Genomic DNA, 20,407 nt, shown 5'->3' on the forward strand with positions numbered 1-20,407 from the left:
ATGACTTGTTTTGCTTTTGCTTCGATGGTATGAGGTCTCATTTCTCAAACGGCGTGACTATGCTGTTTAGTTTCTTAAATTCTGTCTATGCATATTACCAAATGATAAAGTTCCATTTTATTTATTATATTATCAGACACAAAGGCTTTCACCTTCTCGCAAAGCTTACTGAATGTTACATTGCGAAAAAATGGGGTAAAAAAGCAAGGTTGCAAATATTACAACAGTATTTATATGTGGCACACCAGTTCAAGCGAGGTAATTTATCTGACGTCATCAAGGAGAATTACAACCCGGTCAACAACTGAATCACAAGATCCCAAAATAAAATTTCAGCATTTTCAAAACAACACATGACTCGTGACGAAACCGTCACAGCTCTCTCTCCGCATTGAAGCGTATGGTTTTCATTTTCTCATTTACGCACCACTAACTCGACTGACTACTGTATTCTCTTGTGTTCTCTTCTCGGGGTGAGCTGGTTTTCCGCACAGCGGCGGCGCGGCGTAACAAGAAAATGTCTAGGAATGTATCACTTGTAGAAATACTTAATTTGCACTAAATGCACTTTATTTAGTTTTACAATTATGATGTATACAGGAAGCCAGATGTTTTTGCTACTAACCTATAAAAATCCGATCAGTTAACGAAGTATAGTTTTCGAGTAATTAACGATTGAAAATGTGTTTACAGTGTCGGCCACACCTAGTTAAAATAGTAATGTCGCGCACCCGATTTGGATAGGGTTAAGGCGTATGTTTGTGAATAATGTTTGCTTGAAACGACGAGCGTGTATGAAACGTTTACCATCTCATACAGTACAAGCTCTATTTCATTTCGGAAAGGTTCAACCAACAGTTATAATGGCGGACAAACTTGACGATTATCTGTCGAACAAGGAATTGAGTTTAGCAGAAGATTTAAGGAAATGTTGTGACGGGAAAGGTGCAGAAAAAAATATAAAAGAATCAGCTGATATATTGCATAAACTAGGTTTAGTTTACAAAGAAAGAAGTGAGGAATGTGAATGGAGGTTTACTTTCGCCATGGCTGTGTTAACTCTGATAGGAAACGCGCCGTCACGAATCACTGGTCTCATACGTAACGCGCTTCCAGCAATACTAACCAGCATACGATTCGCGCTTATTCGAAGCGCTGCTCTCATGAATGCGGCGATTGTGAGGAAACCTCCAAATAATAGCGTAATCAAAAACGATCTTGATAAACTTCATCGTTATGTGCTTAAACTTGCTAAAGTACAACGTGATCAGTTTGATGTTGGTGCTTATGTCGATGAAGTTGTTCGTGAGAAAATTGAATCGATGAGAGAAGAAACGAAGTTGGCTCTGGATAAACTTAAACATATTCCGGATGATGTTTCATTAGAGAGAGCACATGAGTTAGAAATGGACAAAATAAACCGAGTGAAAACACTCCAAGATAATATCGCTGCAAAATACACTGATGTCATGAAGTCTGTATCAAACAAGTGTATAGAAATCATGGGAAAGCCCCCATGTCAATACTGTGTAGCCGGAATGGGATCTTTAGCTCGTAAGGAAATTACTCCATATTCAGATTTCGAACATGTCATTTTGCTCGATGATGAATTGTTGCAGAATCACGATGAAAACAGCGATCAATATCAATCTGCGTTGGAATACTTTCGATGGTTTTCGATTTTATTTCACGTAATTATATTAAGATTAGGAGAAACAATTATTCCAGCAGTGTCTGTTCCATCTTTAAATCACAATCAAATCAAGGAACACAACTGGTTTTATGACGCTCATACACCGAGTGGTATATCGTTTGATGGAATGGTTTTGCATGCTTGTAAGTTTCCACTTGGTCGACAGGAAAAGACCAAGAACAAACCATGGACAACTGAACTTATTAAACCTGTTACAAAGATGGTGGAATATTTGGATTCAGATGTTGATTTAAAGAATGGATATCACTTGGGAGATATTTTAACTAAAACAAGTTTTGTTTCTGGTTTCAAGTCAATTTATGATAAATTTTCACAACAAGTAACCGATCAAATACAATCTTTGTGGACGCCCAGACAACATCAGTTGATGTTAAAACAACTTGAAGAAGATCTTAATAACTTTGATGTGGGCAAACTATTGGCGCATTTTAATCTCGCGTCATTCAACATCAAACGTGTTGTTTATCGAAGTTCAACTTTATTTATTGCTTTTCTTGGTCGATTGAACTCGATTTATCAGTCGCCATGTTCATGTTATGACATCATAGACAAGTTGACAGAAAAACAAAAATTTGATTCAGAAACTGCTCATAAATTGGCCTATTCAATATCCATTGCATGTGAAGTTCGACTCAAAATTTATTGTTTGAAGAGGAAACAAGAGGACATGTCCCAGGAACCGTTGTAATTTAACTTCACAGACAGCAATATACCTGACCTTGTTGCAGCTGTTGGAGAGAAATCAATAATCGATTATTTCAAAATAACTTGGTGTTTACAAACAATGATTCGTCGAAACAATTACAACCTTGTGGAGATAGATACCGGTACCAACATAATGATTTTATTCCAGATGGGAATGTATGAAAAAGTAGTTGAGGAATGGAACGATAATAAAGATGTTAGTATCATTTGTAAAATGTTTGTTGTTGCTGCTTTAAAATTCACCTCCAGACATGAAGATGCAATATCACTTGGCAAATCTCTTTTAATTCAACCAATTCCCGTAAATGTAACAATTCATGTATTATTCGATATAACTATTAGTTTGGAAGCATTAGGTCGCAGAGATGATGGCGTTCGCAAAAGACTGAAAAATATTTTAGACAGTTTATCACCAAATGATTTGAATGATGTAGGTGGATGGTTTGCTCAAGAAGCTTATGGCCGTTACTTACTTAATGTTGAAATTGTTTATGAAAAAGCTTTGGGCGAATTCATCAAGCTCCATGGCTCGTTGTTAAAAACCACAAAGACCATTGATGGCGATGACATGGAGAAAGAAATCGGCTCAAAATATTTGTTTTCCAGAAACTTGCGTCACATTGCATTTTGTTTGCATTTGAATGGAAATAATAAGCAAGCAATTAAGAAATTAAAGGAAGCTTTCAAAATTTTCAATCAACTTGGATCCGTGGAAGTTAGATTAGTTCAAGAAGCAAATTTACTTTTAGGACTTTGTTATTACGCTGAGAAACTGTATAGGAAGGCAATAAAGGAACTTGAGAGAGCATTATTATTTCATAAACAATATCCTTGCCAATGGATGGAACAGAGATTACCAAAAGTCAACATGGCAGTGGAGTGTTGTGAGACAATGTTAAATGAACAAGATGCACTTTTATTGTTTTCTACTGATGCTGGATGTAGACAATTTGCTGCAGCTTTATGTGATTTTGGTATTTTCTTCTAATTTGCTTTTATAATGGTTTAGAAAATATTTTCGAAATTAGAAAGCAAATTTAACTTTGTAGTGATACAAATCATGTGATTTGTTCATAACAAACAAAAAGTAAACTATAGTTTACAAATGGCTGAAGCAAACGCATGTTACTATAATGCTATGTTTGTAAATTGTTTTTAAATGCAAGCAGAATTGTGTCATCTAACAGGAATGAAAGCTTTTGGCATTGGTCCACTTTTATCTTATTTGTGATGTAATATCCAGAACGGAATAATATGAGAAATGGTAAAATGATGTTACTTGTTATGGATTACAAGTGTCTTGTGTGCGTATGTCATTTTTGTTGTTGCTTTCATTCTGTATCTATACAGTCAGTGCTGACATTATTCCCCATTTTGTTGCATCATTTGTATTCTCAATGATCCTGGGAACCGGTATATATCTAAAAAAATTGAATCAATTTTTAACACATTTTATTTTTTATCAAATCTTTTTTTGTTTATATACTTCATCCTTAAAAAGCAACCATTTCTAAATTAACCAAACTACAATTTAATTTGTATAACTTGCTGTTGAAAAATGTTGCAAGAACGTTATAAATGCTGGTTTCTCTTATTCTATTACTGGAGCAGAAAAGATAGGAAGGAGCATTGCTGTTGAAAAATGTTGCAAGAACGTTATAAATGCTGGTTTCTCTTATTTTATTACTGGAGCACAAAAGATAGGAAGGAGCATTAGTGAAGCTATTGATAAATCAATCGCGCAACGAAAACTATATGTTGGTAGTATAAGCCGACTTTATATTCATTAAACAAAAAACTGCATATAAAGAGCTTAAGGTGGGTAATGGGAATGTTATAAAGGTTTTCAGAAGTCCTTCAAAATGAATCACTTTTATTATAGTTCACAATACCACAACTACTTCAAATCTAACTTGGTCTTTAGTACAGGCTTAATCGAGCAGCACGCTATCCCATTTTTTCGCGGTAATAGCCGAGAAAAGGGATAACAATAAACGCAGTCGCGTAGGTAGCCAACATTTTTCGCTCTCTCATCCAGGCGACAAATTCAACCAACTTTATATTCCTTACAACCCAGCGTTTATGAAGACGAACATATTCCGACGTTGGTTGGACGGATGCGTAAAAGTCGATGAAGTGGCGGAGCGACGAGCAAAACTTGTTCCCCTGGACAGGAAAAACGTCATGGTTGATGATGTCATAGACGCAATTATATTTTTGGCATCGGATAGTGCGAAAATGATCACAAGAACATGTTTATTCGTCGATTATGCGCGACACTTGACAAGAGTCTGAATTCGTGGCTTGACCAATTATTTTTGTGTCTATTGTCGCATGCCTAAAGTGCACACACCGCACAAACTCTCTGAAGTCACAGAATCATGGTGATTTTAATACAGTAGTGAATTATAATAATATTATGATTGGCGTACAAATTAAGCGATTGTGTGTTTCTGGCTACAAAAAGTGTCATTTAACATATGCGCATTATGACGTATTTTGTGGCTATAAGATACTTTGTCCAGCTCAATTATGACGGGTGTAGTGAAGTAGCCTACGTTTCAAGTGATTGTGATACTCTATCCAAACCGGGTGCGCGACATTACTATTTTAACTAGGTGTGGCCGACATTGCACACACATTTTTAATCGTTAATTACTCGAAAAACTATAGGTCGTAAACTGATCAGATTTTTAAAGGTTAGTAGCAAAAACATCTGGCTTCCTGTATACATCATAATTGTAAAACTAAAGAAAATGCATTTAGTGTATATTAAGTATTTCTACAAGTGATACATTTCTTGAAGTTTTTCTTGTTACGCCGCGCCCCCGTTGTGGGGAAAACCAGTTGACCGCAAGAAGAGAACACAAGAGAACAGTTAGTCGAGTTCGTGGTGCGTGAATGAGAAAACGAAAACGATACGCTTCAATGCGGAGAGAGAGCAAAATTATGAAAATATGCCAATTCTTCAAAAATTACAAAATTCAACTTTATAAAACAAAGATGGACAGATACCTGAACATTTTTAAGGAAAAGTCATCAAATTTCAAATTTCTACAGCAAACAATCCAACTGCACGCCACGTTTTGCTGTGACTGTGTGCAGGGGAGGCCACAACTAGTGTAAATAGGGTTAAGTAGCATTTTTACCACAAATTTTAATGATGACCACGTTTGCTTGTTTACTTTTCTCTGCTGACGTAATCATGCCGTCAAAATTTCATTGGCTGGAAATAATATCTTTCTATGACGCATTGTATTCGTGTCGATTTGTAATTGGTTATGAGTTATGACACATATAAAATACGTCTTAATGACTGAAGTGCCAGAAACACTTTCTTCTTTGGAAGAAATTCGTGATTTGCTGTTTGTTTGGAAATCATGTAGAAATGATTTGGAATGAATTTTTGTACTACGTAATGAAATTGTGGCTACATCAGCAATATAAGAATTTGGACTTTTATGAATGCTGGTGAGAAGAAACAAATAAACGAAAGTATAAACAACGGATTCAAAAAGTTAAATAGACAAAAAGAGTTCTCAAGGAAAAATATAACCACTGGCTATAGATAATACCGATACATTAATATAACCCGTCATAGCTATAGCATTGTTGAAGTGGAGATTATTTCTTTAACATGTTTCTTTGAGCGGGATCTAAAAATGTTCTATTATATGTTTCGTAAAACTTTCTTTCATTTCTTTTTGTTTTCACCGGAATTCCTCGGACGAGGTATTCGCAGTGACGCAAGGATGGTGAAGCCCTAAAACGCAATCAAAAGTTAACGGTATTACAGTCGATTTTAAAACTCATCCGTTATAACATCGTATGTAAATGGAAAAGCGTTTTCAGGGTATTTACCGTGGCTGTGACTTCCTGCAAATCCACCAGAGTGGTTGGGCCGCTATCTTTTTTGATCTGGCCTTTCTCGGACTCAGTCGATTTAATTTGATCGTCAGACTCGACTGTCATAGAATCATCGTCTTGTAGTGTATCTAGCAAGGCATCTATGATCGCTTCTTTCCTACTGGGATCGTTTTCCTTGAAAATTTGGATGTATTTGACTTCTTTATCAGTCTAATATCGCAGCAAACACCACAAAACACGGTTTAAGTAATAAAGCGCCAGACACCGCAGGCGAGTTGTAACTCAAAGAAAACTTTTTAAACACGCGACCAGTATTTTACCGGTGCTTTGTTCGGAGTAAGTGATTGTCTGGTCTTGTATCCACGGAAATTTGCTTGTATTAAGGTCGCAGCTTTGGCTGCGTCACAGTCGCCTGGAACAACGTCATAATGAGACAACGTGATAATGTTTGTGGTGTTGGAACGTTGGTGATGTTTTATGCTTGCCAAGCTTTGTGGTCTCCATATGAAAAATCTTTCAACGAATAAAAGCAGACGATTAATTATTCACATATCGTTACAGAGTTACGTTCCGGTCCTTGCTAAAAAGCGCGCATTTTCTGATGTATTTGATACTTCCCTTTTGGGATTTATACAAACTTCCAAAAACTTGTGAACACAAAGGATTATTTGTAGCTGTAGATAGTTACTGTACTGCCTTGTACCCATTGCTGCTAGCTTTCAGGTTTGCATAAAATACACACAAACATGAACTTTCGTATATGGTTGGCTCATTATTACGTCATTTATATAAATTAATGTGTAGCGAATAACCGTAGTTTAGTTTATGTGTTTAAAGATCTTCTCTTTGAAAACAATCATCGTGCTTAGGGATCTTTATAGGAAATTAATTACAGTAAAAACACATCCATGACGATGTTTTAAACTTAAGTCTCGATCTTTCAACGCAAGCTCTTTTTATGCCCCTTCTTGTTCGGAATCACCTTAAGTCTTTTTATAGTGGGTAAAAAAGTACAACAACAAGCACCATCAGATTCTTAATTTTATTTCTGTTAAAGTTATGCGGTTTCAGTAAAGTTTTTAACTGCGCCTATTCATAACAATCAAAATAGACGATGCCGCAATATGAATTTTTAACAGGTCAGCTCAATATTTAGTTTTGTGCAATTGCAATCAGTAACGGTACCAAAGTCCACTGTCGGGTGACATCGCGATATTTGTGGATGTTGGATTAGCAAATATAATACGAGTAAGAAGGTGATGACGAAACATAAAATGTGAAAGAAAATTGATTAGTGACGACAAAATCACAAACAACATAATTTTGTTCAAAACAAACTAAATTACTTCGTTGTGATGAATAACCTGGGTTAATAAAATCGAATCGTTGCAGTAATTTCTTAAATACCAAAGTAAGATACGTTAAAGGCTTCTGTAACAAACTGCTACATGACATGCGCACGACTTGACAACAAACCGCTGTTTGGTTTAACGACTGCTGCAGCATTTTATTTCCTGGTTAATCATTTTCAACATTGTGTTTACTTATGATGAATAAACGCCACCCGAGCGCATATCTGAACAAGTCAACACCATTTCGTATCAAGGTTTCTAAGAGACAATTAACAGTCATGTCAAATATCGTGAAAGATTTTCTCTGGAACAAGGAATTAAGTTTAGCAAAAGATTTAAGAAAATGTTGCAACGAGAAAGGTAACGAAAATGATAAAAAAGTATCAGCTAAAACTCTTCATCAACTAGGTTTAGTTTACAAAGAAAGAAGCGAACACTTCCAATGGAGATTTACTTTCGCCATGGCTGTGTTAACTCTGATACGAAACTCGCCATCACGAATCACTACTCTCATACGTAACGCGCTTCCAGCAATACTAACCAACATACGATTCGCGATTATTCGAAGCGCTGCTCTCATGAATGCGGCGATTGTGAGGAAACCTTCAAATGTTGACAAAATCAAAAACGATCTTGATAAACTTCATCGTTATGTGCTTAAACTAGCTAAAACACAACGTGATCAGTTTGATGTTGATGCTTATGTCAATGAAGTTGTTTGTGAGAAAATTAAATCGATGAGAGAAGAAACGAAGTTGGCTCTGGATAAACTTAATCATATTCCAAATGATGCTTCATCAGAGAGATCACATGAGTTAGAAATGGACAAAATAAACCGAGTTAAGACACTCCAAGATAAAATCGCAGCAAAATATACTGATATCATGAAGTCCGTATCAGACAAGTGTATAGAAGTCATGGGAAAGCCCCCGTGTCGATACTGTCTAGCTGGAATGGGATCTTTAGCTCGTAAGGAAATTACTCCATATTCAGATTTCGAACATGTCATTTTGCTCGATGATGAATTGTTGCAGAATCACGATGAAAACAGCGATCAATATCAATCTGCGTTGGAATACTTTCGATGGTTTTCGATTTTATTTCACATGATTATATTAAGATTAGGAGAAACAATTATTCCAGCAGTGTCTGTTCCATCTTTAAATCACAACCAAATCGAGGAACACAACTGGTTTTATGACGCGCATACGCCGAGTGGTATATTGTTTGATGGAATGGTTTTGCATGCTTGTAAGTTTCCACTTGGCCGACAGGAAAAGACCAAGAACAAACCATGGACAACTGAACTTATTAAACCTGTGACAAAGATGGTGGAATATTTGGATGCAGATGTTGATTTAAAGAATGGATATCATTTGGGAGACATTTTAACTAAAACAAGTTTTGTTTCTGGTTTCAAGTCAATTTATGATAAATTTTCACAACGCGTGACCGATCAAATGCAATCCTTGTTGATGCCCGGACAATATCAGTCGATATTAAAACAACTTGAAGAAGATCTTAATAACTTTGATGTGGGCAAACTATTGGCGCATTTTAATGCCGCGATGTCATTCAACATCAAACGTGTTGTTTATCGAAGTTCAACTTTATTCATTGCTGCTCTCGGTCGATTGAACTCGGTTCATCAGTCGCCTTGTTCATGTTATGACGTCATAGATAAGTTGACAGAGAAACAAAAATTTGATTCAGAAACTGCTCATAAATTGGCCTATTCAATATCCATTGCATGTGAAGTGCGACTCAAAATTTATTGTTTCAAGAGAAAACAAGACGACATATCCCTAATGTCTTTATGTTATAACACGATAGACAGTTTTCTACCTGACCTTGTTGCAACTGTTGGAGAGAAATCAATTATCGATTATTTCAAAATAACTTGGAGTTTACAAACAATGATTCGTCATAGCAATTACAACCTGGTGGAGATAGATACTGATACCAACATAATGATTTTATACCGGATGGGAATGTTTGAAAAAGTAGTTGAGGAATGGAACGATAATAAAAATGTTAGTATCGCTTGTAAAGTGTTTGTTGTTGATGCTTTAAATTTGACCTCCAGATATGAAGAAACATTAAATCTTGGCAAATCTCTTTCAACTCAAACACTTTGCATAAGGGAAAAGGTTTTCGTACTATATGTCTTAACTACTTGTTTGGTAGCATTAGGTCGCAGAGATGATGAAGTTTGCAAGACAGTAAAAAATATTTTAGACAGTTTATTACCAAATGATTCGAATGATGTAGATGTATGGCTTGGTAAAGAAGCTTATGGCCGTTACTTACTTTTTGTTGAAAATGTTCATGAAAAAGCTTTGGTCGTATTCATCAAGCTCCATGGCTTATTTTTAAAAACCACGCAGACCATTGATGGCGATGACATGGACAAAGAATTCTGCTTAAAATATTTGTTTTCCAAAAACTTGCTTCACATTGCATTTTGTTTGCATTTCAATGGAAACAATAAACAAGCAATTAAGAAATTAAAGGAAGCTTCTAAAATTTTCAATCAATTTGAATCCGTGGAAATTGTATCAGTTCAAGAAGCAAATTTGCTTTTAGGAGTTTGTTATTACGCTGAGAAACTGTATAGGAAAGCAATAATGGTAATTGAGAGAGCATTATTACTTCATAAACAATATCCTTGCCAATGGATGGAACAGAGGTTACCAAAAGTGAACATGGCAGTAGAGTGTTGTAAGGCAATGTTAAATGAAAAAGATGCACTTTTATTGTTTTCTACTAATGCTGGATATAGACAGTTTGCTGCAGATTTATGTGATGTTCGTATTATTTTCTAATTTGCTTCAATAATAATTTACAAAATATTTTCGAAATTACAAAGTAAATTCAATTTTGTTGTGATACAAAGCATGTAATTGTTTATAACAAGCAAACAATAGACTACAGTTTACAAAGGCTGAAGCAAACGTATGTTACTATAATGCTATGTTTGTAAATTATTTTTAAAGGCAATCAGAATTGTGCCATCTAACAGAAATGAAAGCTTTTATCATTGGTTCAGTTTTGTCTTATTTGTGATGTAATATCCGGAATGGAGTAATATGAGAAATGATAAAATGTTACTTGTTATGGATTACAAGTGCCTTGGGTTACAATGTGATTCTTATTGCTCTTTTCATTCTGTATCTACAGGTATACATTATGTAAAGTCCAAGTTAGCATTGTTGTATATTTAAGTTATATGATTTAAGTGATAATGGTTTATATGATTTTGTGTCACCCAAAACTCCAAATCTCTTTGTCATTGTGTGTCTAGACTCGCAGTAAATCCCTTACCTTTGTATTAGATTACTTTGCTTAGATGTAGTGAGCCGTGACATAGTTTGCTATCATGTGCTTGTTATCGCCCAAGTCCTTTACTTATATCATATCTAGTCACATATCAGCCATCCCAGCCTATTTAGCATATGCGTTGCAATTGCTAACCTTACTCGTTTAATGGATTGTTTGCACGCAGCATGATAAGTTAATTGCTCGTAAACCTGTTTTATTGTTTATATCTGTTAATTACGTAATAGAGACGTAGTATTAGTAGTACACCAGTATTGACGTTTATTATTGCTGTTGTACGCAGACTCACAAGGTAGTGATCATTTCCTTAATTTGGGCTTATTTGTACTTTCAGATTATAAGTAATGTTACACTGGCTTCCGTACTTATAGAAATCACGCACACGCATACACGCTCAGAAATTTGTCGTCATTCGTAGCTGTTCTGTCTGTCCGTTTGTTCGAGTGATCATTGATTTCCAGCCGTTCAATATAAAAACTTTAAAGAAATCTGTTTTGCATTTCTAATATACAGGATAGGGGGAATTCAGGCCTTGCATGGCCTGAAGGACACCCCTTAGGTGGTCCGCATCTATAAATTTGCCGATTGCACGTTACCTACCATTTTTGCTGTATCCTTTGTAATCTTAGTGTTTAAATTATTTTTGAGGGGTTTTCATTTTTAAATAAATCTTTTATTGCTTTTATATTTCAACCTTTAAAAGCAACCATTTCTGAACTAACGAAATTACAACAAAATTTGTTGAAATTGTTGTTATAAAATTGATGTTAAAAGGCCGGTATAAATGCCGGTTTTACTTATTTCCACTCATTTCAATACAGGCCTGTACTCGTTTACGTTGCTAACGATCAAGATTTCAAAGGTTTTTCACGATACAAGGAAAAGCAACTTTATAAAAAGTAACCATTTCACCTGAAGTATTAGATCTCGTTGCCCGTTGTTAAACATGCACGGTTAGGTTGGGAGAATGGATACGAAAAATTTTGATTTTAGTTATATTTAAGATTTAAATTTGGATTCAGATTAGAAGTTAAAGTTAAGTTAGGTTTAGGTTACTTTGTTATAACATCGAAACTAGGTTCTATACCCATTGCTGCTAGCTTTCGGGCTTGCTTAAAACATACACAAACGCGAAACTATGTGTATTGTAGGCTTATTCTTACGTCATGTATATACAAATGGATACCGATAAGCTTATATAGCCTAGCTTCTGAACTGCGTTGAAAAATGTCATGTTTGGACTGTTTTGAGAGGGCTAATTACAATCTCAACATATCCAGGACGATATTTCAAACTTCAGTGTCGTTTGTGCTGTTTCCTGCTCTTTGTATGGTCCTTTGTTGTTCGGAATCACGTTAATGCTCTTGCAGGAAGTAAACAAGTAGCTTTAAATTATACCAGATACGACAATAAGCACAACCAGGTTCTTAATTTTTTTTTAATTAAATTATATCTATGTGCTTGTAGCAACAAACGTGCTTAGATGTTTGATATTCCAAATAGACTTCATATTGCTTACAAGCAAATTGTTTATACAAAACGTATAAAGATAAATAGATAAATGCATTTACCTAAAATATCTACAACAAACCATACAGCTAGGACACTGCAAATAAGTTCTAAACCATGCTACGCCAATCAAAAAAACATGTGTTTAAAAATAATTGGTCAAGGTTTAAATTCAGACTCCTGTCAAGTGTCGCGCACCATCAACGAATAAACATGTTCCTGTGATCATCTTCGCACGATCCTATGCCAAAAACATAATTGCGTCTATGACATCATCAACCATGACGTTCTTCTTGCCCAGGGGAACAACTTTTGCTCGTCGTTCCGCCACGTCATCGATTCTTTCGCCGCCGTCCAACCAACGTCGTAATATGTTCGTCTTCATAAACTCTGGGTTGTAAGGAATATAAAGTTGGTTGAATTTGTCACCAGGATGAGAGAGCGAATATTGTTGGATACTTACTGGGCTGCGTTAATTCTTATCTCTTTCTCGGCGAGTACTGGAAAAACTGATAATAAATTACAAATGTTTATAGCCTACACATAGCTTTACAAGGGTGGCATATAAACAAAAAATTCAGGCATGATTGCTACTCTAGGTTAATGCTATTTTACCAACGGCTGCGATTTTTGTGAAATGATCAACCGAAGACTTGCTCATGCAATAAACCAACTCCGACGCGGCGGCATATTTCTCACTCGCTATGCTTCAAATATTGACGATACTGCTTGAAATATTTTGCGAAACGAACTTTTTGAAGAGCACAATTTAAATATATGAAGTCAGTTTGGTAGAAAAATTAAGTTAGTGAGCGATGAACCTGTTCCTACCTTTGGTTTTTTTCCAGATGTGGTAAAGCAAATTGATTGAAGAAAAGGGGCGCCCTTATATTTACGTTGTGGGTATCGTCAAAATCTTTAAAGGCAGCTTAACACATGGTTGATAAAGTAAAAAGGTTGCATGAAGAATCTCGTATTAACTTAACCTTAGACTAAATACGCGACCTTTATATTTGCAATACAGCGTTACCTGCTTTACCGTTGCCGTAGCATGCAATAAAGAGAAACCTACTGTACTACAACGCCACACTTGCTTCAGGTTACTGCCTGTTTGTAAATCAGTGTTGAAGATTAAATAAACAATTAGTAAAAACCTTGGAGATTTTGATTGTTGAAACAGATTTTATTCGGCTGCAATTATTTTCACTCGTCTACACGAAGGCGATGGTTCAACAGCCACGTGCTATACTGTTCCACTGCTGCTGTCCAAGACTCCAAGAACTCGTATATGGTTGCAATCAGTAACGGTACCAAATTCCACTGTCGGGTAAAATCGCGATATTTGTGGATGTTGGATTAGTAAATATAATACGAGTAAGAAGGTAAGTCACGAAACATAAAATGTAAAAGAAAATTGATTAGTGAAGACAAAAACACAACAAACATAATGTTGTTAAAAATGAATTAAATTTCTTCGTTGTGATGAAAAACCTGGGTTAATAAAATCGAATCGTTGCAATAATTTGTTAAATACCAAAGTAAGCTACGTTAAAGGCTTCTGTAACAAACTGCTACATGACATGCACACGACTTTGCAACAAACCGCTGTTTGGTTTAAAGACTGATCCAGCATTTTATTTCCTGGTTAATCATTTTCAACATTGTGTTTACTTATGATGAATAAACGCCACCCGAGCGCATATCTAAACAAGTTAACGCCATTTCGTATCACGGTTTCCAAATGACAACAGTCATGTCAAATATCATGAAAGATTTTCTCTGGGACAAGGAATTGAGTTTAGCAAAAGATTTAAGGAAATGTTGCGACGAGAAAGGTAAAGAAAATTATATAAAGGAATCAGCTAAAATTCTTCATCAACTAGGTTTAGTTTACAAAGAAAGAAGTGAGGAATATGAATGAAGGTTTACTTTCGCCATGGCTGTGTTAACTCTGATAGCAAACGCGCCATCTCAAATCACTGCTTTCATACGTAACGAGCTTCCAGCAATATTAACCAGCATACGATTCGCAGTTATTCGAAGCGCTGCTCTCATGAATGCGGCGGTTGTGAGGAAACCTTCAAATGTTGACGAAATCAAAAACGATCTTGATAAACTTCATCGTTATGTGCTTAAACTTGCTAAAGTACAACATGATCAGTTTGATGTTGATGCTTATGTCGATGAAGTTATTCGTGAGAAAATTAAACCAATGAGAGAAGAAACAAAGTTGGCTCTGGATAAACTTAAACATATTCCAGATGATGTTTCATCAGAGAGAGCACATGAGTTAGAAATGGACAAAATAAACCGAGTGAAAACACTCCAAGATAATATCGCAGCGAAATATACTGATATCATGAAGTCTATATCAGACAAGTGTATAGAAATCATGGGAAAGCCCCCCTGTCGATACTGTGTAGCCGGAATGGGATCTTTAGGTCGTAAAGAAAACAGAAAACAGCGATGGAATATGCGATGAAAACAGCGATCAATATCAATCCGCGTTGGAATACTTTCGATGGTTTTCCATTTTATTAGGAGAAACAATTATTCCAGCAGTGTCTGTTCCATCTTTAAATAACAATCAAATTAAGGAAAACAACTGGTTTTATGACGCTCATACACCGAGTGGTATTTCGTTTGATGGAATGGTTTTGCATGCTTGTAAATTTCCACTTGGTCGACAGGAAAAGACCAAGAACAAACCATGGACTACTGAACTTATTAAACCTGTGACAAAGATGGTGGAATATTTGGATGCAGATGTTGATTTTAAGAACGGATATCACTTGGGAGACATTTTAACTAAAACAAGTTTTGTTTCTGGTTTCAAGTCAGTTTATGATAAATTTTCACAACGAGTAAAGAAACAAATCCAATCCTTGTCGATGCCCAGACAATATCAGTTGATATTAAAACAACTTGAAGAAGACCTTAATAATTTTGATGTGGGAAAACTATTGTTGCATTTTAATCCCGCGATGTCTTTCAACATCAAACGTGTTGTTTATCGAAGTTCAACTTTGTTCATTTCTGCTCTCGGTCGATTGAACTCGATTCATCAGTCGCCATGTTTATGTTATGACATCATAGATAAGTTGACAGAGAAACAAAAATTTGATTCAGAAACTGCTCATACTGTAAATTGGCCTATTCAATATCCATTGCATGTGAAGTTCGACTCAAAATTTATTGTTTGAAGAGAAAACAAGACGAAATGTCCCAGAAACTGTTGTATTTTAACATCACAGCCATCTTACTACCTGATCTTGTTGCAGCTGTTGGAGAGAAATCTGTCGTCGATTATTTCAAAATAACTTGGAGTTTATAAACAATGATTCGTCGAAACAATTACAACATGGTGGAGAGAGATACTGATACCAACATAATTATTTTATACCGGATAGGAATGTTCGAAAAAGTAGTTGAGGAATGGAACGATAATAAATATGTTAGTATCGTTAATAAAGTGTTTGTTGTTGAAGCTTTAAAATTCATCTCCAGACATGAAGATGCAATATCACTTGGCAAATCTCTTTTAACTCAACCACTTTCCGTACATGCAACAATTCATGTATTATTCCATATAACTAATAGTTTGGTAGCATTAGATCGCAGAGATGATGGCGTTTGCAAAATACTGAAAAATATTTTAGAAAATTTATCACCAAATGATTTGAATGATGTAGATGGATGGTTTGTTCAACAAGCTTATGGACGTTACTTACTTAATGTCGATAATGATCATGAAAAAGCTTTGGGTGAATTCATCAAACTCCACGGCTTGTTGTCAAAACGCACGCAGACCATCGCTGGCGATGAAATCAAGAAAAAAATTGGCTCAAAACACTTTTTTTTTAGAAACTTGAACCACATTGCTATTTGTTTGCATTTGAATGGAAACAATAAACAAGCATTTAAGAAACTAAAGAAAGCTTTAAAAATTTTCAAGCAATTTGAATCCGTGGAAATTGGATTAGTTCAAGAAAGAATTTACTTTTAGGAGTTTGTTATTACGCTGAGAAATTGTATAGGAAGGCAATAAAGGTATTCGAGAGAGCATTATTATTTCATCAACGATATCCTTGCCAATGGATGGAACAGAATTTACCAAAAGTCAACATGGCAGTGAAGTGTTGTAAAGCAAAGTTAAATGAAAAAGATGTACTTTTATTGTTTTCTACTGATGCTGGATACAGACAGTTTGCTGCAAGTTTGTTTCATTTTCGTATTTTTTTATGATTTACTTCAATAATGGTTTAGAAAACATTTTCGAAATTAGAAAGTAAATTCAACTTTTCCTGTTATGCATGTATTACATACAATATGTAATTGTTTGTACAATTTGTAAACAAACACAAACGCAAACACAGAACAAGGTGCACTTTTATTGTTTTCTACTGATGCTGGATACCGACGGTTTGCTGCTTTACGTCATTTTCATTTTTTTTCTGATTTGCTTCAATAATGGTTTAGAAAATATTTTCAAAATTTAAAAAGTAAATTCAATTTTGTTGTGATATAAATCATGTAATTTGTTCATAACAAGCAAACGGTAAACTACAGTTTACAAACGGCTGAAGCAAACGTACGCTATTATATGCTATGTTTGTAAATTATTTTTAAATGCAACCATAACTATGCTATCTAACAGGAATGAAAGCTTTTGGCATTGTTCCAGTTTTGTCTTATTTGTGATGTAATATGAGAAATGGAGTATTATAATAAATGATAAAATGTTACTTGTTATGGATTACAAGTGTCTTATGTTTGTTTGTGGTTTTTGTTGTTGTTTTCATTCTGTATCTGTACAGTATGTCAGTGCTCACATTATTCCCCATTTTGTTGCATGATTTGTATTTTCATTATTTCTGGGAACAATTTCTAAATTAACGAAACTACAAAAATATTTGTGTAACTCGCTTTTGAAAAATGTTGCAAAAACGTTATTAATGCTGGTTTCTCTGGTTTTATTACTGGATCAAAAAAAAGAAAGGAGCATTAGTGAAGCAATCGCGAAACTAAAACTATATGTTGGTAGTATAAGCCGACTTTATATTCAATAAACAAATACCAACAAATACAAAGAACTGCATATAAAGAACTTAAGTTGGGCTAAATGGGAATGTTATAAAGGTTTTCAAATTTCATTCAAAATGAATCACTTTTATTATAGGTTACAATATCACACAAACTTCACATCTAACTGGCTCGTTTGTTCCAGGCTTGTCGCGCAACACGCGATCACATTTTTTCGCGGTAACAGCCGACAAAAGGATAAGAATAAACGCAGTCCAGTAAGTAGCCAACATTTTTCGCTGTCTCATCCAGGCGACAAATTCAAGCAACTTTATATTCCTTACAACCCAGCGTTTATTAAGGCGAACATATTACGACATTGGTTGAATGACGGCTAAAAAGTCGATTAAATGGCGGAGGGACAAGCAAAAGTTCCCCTGGGCAGGAAGAACATCAAGGTTGATGATGTCATGGACGCAATCATGTTTTCGGCATCGGATCGTACGAAAATTATCACGGGAACTTGTTCATTGGTGGATGGCGCGCGACACTTGACAGGAATCTGAATTCGTGGCTTGACAAATTATTACGCTGATGTTTTTGTGTCTGTTATCTAACTAACTCAAAAATCTAACTCAATTCCGGGATCTCAGGAAAATAACCAAGATTTGTAAAACTCACAATGTCATAGAAAGCTTTAAATGGTGAAGTCGCGATGTCACGTGACTCATTGCAGGGTCAACTCGGTTTGTACAACTGTGCTAATTCACGCAAAAATACGACTTATACAGCAGCGCTTGTCTTCTTAGTTTCTTTGGAAAGACCGACAAACGCCCAGAGTGCACAGACTACACAAACTCTCTGAAGTTACAGCATCATGGTGATTTTAATAGTGAATAATAATAATATTACGATTGGCGTATAAGTTTATGGCAGATAAAAGTTTTGTTGCTTAATTACTTGTGTGAAGTATTACACAACAAACACATCTGTCATAATGACCGCGTACACTGGCGGCTATTGTTACTATATGAGCGAGGAAGACCGATGGTTGATGATTTGTTTTACTTCTGCTTCGATGATATGAGGTCTCATTTCTCAAACGGCGTGACTATGCTGTTTAGTTTCTTAAAATCTGTCTATGCATATTACTAAATTATAAAGTTCCCATTTTATTTATTATCAGACACGAAGGCTTTCACCTTCGGGCAAAGCTTACTGAATGTTACATTGCGCAGTAGTAACCAGTGAAATCGATCACGTAAAAAGGAAGGATTGCAAAGATTACATCGGTATATATATGGCACATCAGTTCAAGGGTTCCACGACATATGACCGCGGGAAAATGACCGCGAACAAACTCACCGGGGACAACTGAACGTGACGTAAATTGACCGCGAACAAACTGACTGTGATGTAAATTGACCGCGAACAAACAAACCAAGAACAGACTTACCGGAATAAAAATTGACCGGGAGGTAAATTAACCGTGCAAGTGCTGAATTATTGTGTTTAAGTTGATGGTAGTATATGATATGTAAAGTAAATATTTGTTTGTAACTATTGTCTTTGTTTTTAACAAAATTCTTTTTTATTTCAATACACATTGAAACATTTATTGAATTTAACAGAAATATTTCCGGAAATACGAGAAATACAAGTAACAACATTAAAAGACGTTCACTGCAAAACACATATGACACTACATAATAAGGGCACTAAAATTTACACAAATTGTTATTTGACAAATAAGGAAGTTTATTGCGCAAATTGTAGGTTGTGGGCGATGCCTCTGAGAAAATCTAATATGTCACGGTTTGCAAAATCTTCAACGATGGTTTGAAGTCGCGCATCCAGATCCTTGTATTTTCTCCTTTTGACAGGAGGCCGCCCTTGGGCACAGAGCTCCTCAATCTTGTTTTTGTTTATGTTCTGCAATTTCCTCAAAGCTTCTATAAATTTCCAAATGGTTGGGTGTTGCATTGATAACATCTTGTTTATTAGATTGTGGTGACCGTAGATTTGGTGACCGTAAGTAGTTTGGCCACTTGAACATGTCTCTCTTCTTGTAGGTGACTGTTTTCGTGCAACTCTTTCGTGACTAAGCCATCTACATTATGGAGACGTGCCTTACAATAAACGTGCCATTGTTACAACATGAGATAGGCTACAACGCATTGTTTCATAATCTCATCAAACAACTCGTCTAGACCGGGAAAATGCATGTAACAATAGGAAATCTATGAATAAAGGTGAAAAACCCGTAGAGTCACCCTACAAGGGGCCAAAAAACTCTACGAGTGGCAACCTTAACTGCAATACACATACTAAATTGGATAGTGACTAGATAGCGACTAGATAGTAAATTAGAATTTTGACCTTTTGACGGCCAATTTGTCGCTGGTTAATTTGATCGCCGGCCAATTTATCGACGGTTAATTTCATGGCCGGCCAATTTACGTCACGGTAAATTTGATCGCCGGCCAATTTGTTGCTGGTCAGTTGTCCACTACCAGTTGTCGCCGGTGAGTTTGTTCACGGTCATATGTCGTGATCCCCAGTTCAAGCGAGGTGTAATTTATCTGAACGTCATTAAGGAGAATTCAAGTCCGGTCAAAAATTGAGTTGCAAGATCCCAAAACAAAATTTCAGCATTTCCAAAACAAATCAATCCTCGTGACGTCACCGTCACAAGTTAAGCGATTGTGTGTTTCTGGCTTCAAAAAGTGTCATTTAAAATATGCGCATTATGACGTATTTCGTGGCTATAAGATAGTTTGTCCAGCTCAACTATGACAGGTGTATTGAAGTAGCCTACGTTTCAAGTGATTGTGGTACCCTATCCAAACCGGGTGCTATCCAAACCGGGTACATTACTATTTTAACTAGGTGTGGCCAA

The 20,407-nt window shown here is 35.7% G+C and overlaps 2 protein-coding genes and 1 long non-coding RNA gene across 3 annotated transcripts; 2 read left to right on the top strand and 1 right to left on the bottom strand.

Annotated features, from left to right (window-relative positions):
* Window positions 1–326: 326 nt before the first annotated feature.
* On the top strand, window positions 327–4,013 carry LOC143447182 (uncharacterized). The gene has a single exon (XM_076947148.1). It carries the CDS (start codon window positions 756–758, stop codon window positions 2,400–2,402), a length of 1,647 nt encoding a protein of 548 aa, XP_076803263.1. The 5' UTR covers window positions 327–755; the 3' UTR covers window positions 2,403–4,013.
* Window positions 4,014–5,936: 1,923 nt separating this feature from the next.
* On the bottom strand, window positions 5,937–6,931 carry LOC143447035 (uncharacterized). The gene is made up of 2 exons (XR_013114016.1): window positions 6,281–6,931; window positions 5,937–6,182 (listed from the first exon to the last, which is right to left on the bottom strand). It is a non-coding gene; the product is annotated as an uncharacterized LOC143447035 (long non-coding RNA).
* Window positions 6,932–7,575: 644 nt separating this feature from the next.
* On the top strand, window positions 7,576–11,312 carry LOC143446234 (uncharacterized). The gene has a single exon (XM_076945780.1). It carries the CDS (start codon window positions 7,833–7,835, stop codon window positions 10,461–10,463), a length of 2,631 nt encoding a protein of 876 aa, XP_076801895.1. The 5' UTR covers window positions 7,576–7,832; the 3' UTR covers window positions 10,464–11,312.
* Window positions 11,313–20,407: the final 9,095 nt, after the last annotated feature.

The sequence above is a fragment of the Clavelina lepadiformis genome, chromosome 2 (genome assembly GCF_947623445.1).
Source record: "Clavelina lepadiformis chromosome 2, kaClaLepa1.1, whole genome shotgun sequence".
Classification (NCBI taxonomy): Eukaryota; Metazoa; Chordata; class Ascidiacea; order Aplousobranchia; family Clavelinidae; genus Clavelina; species Clavelina lepadiformis.

Bases quoted from the DNA above. Each gene is read 5' to 3' on its own strand.
- LOC143447182 (XM_076947148.1), top strand. From the start codon at position 756: ATGTTTGTGAATAATGTTTGCTTGAAACGACGAGCGTGTATGAAACGT.
- LOC143446234 (XM_076945780.1), top strand. From the start codon at position 7,833: ATGATGAATAAACGCCACCCGAGCGCATATCTGAACAAGTCAACACCA.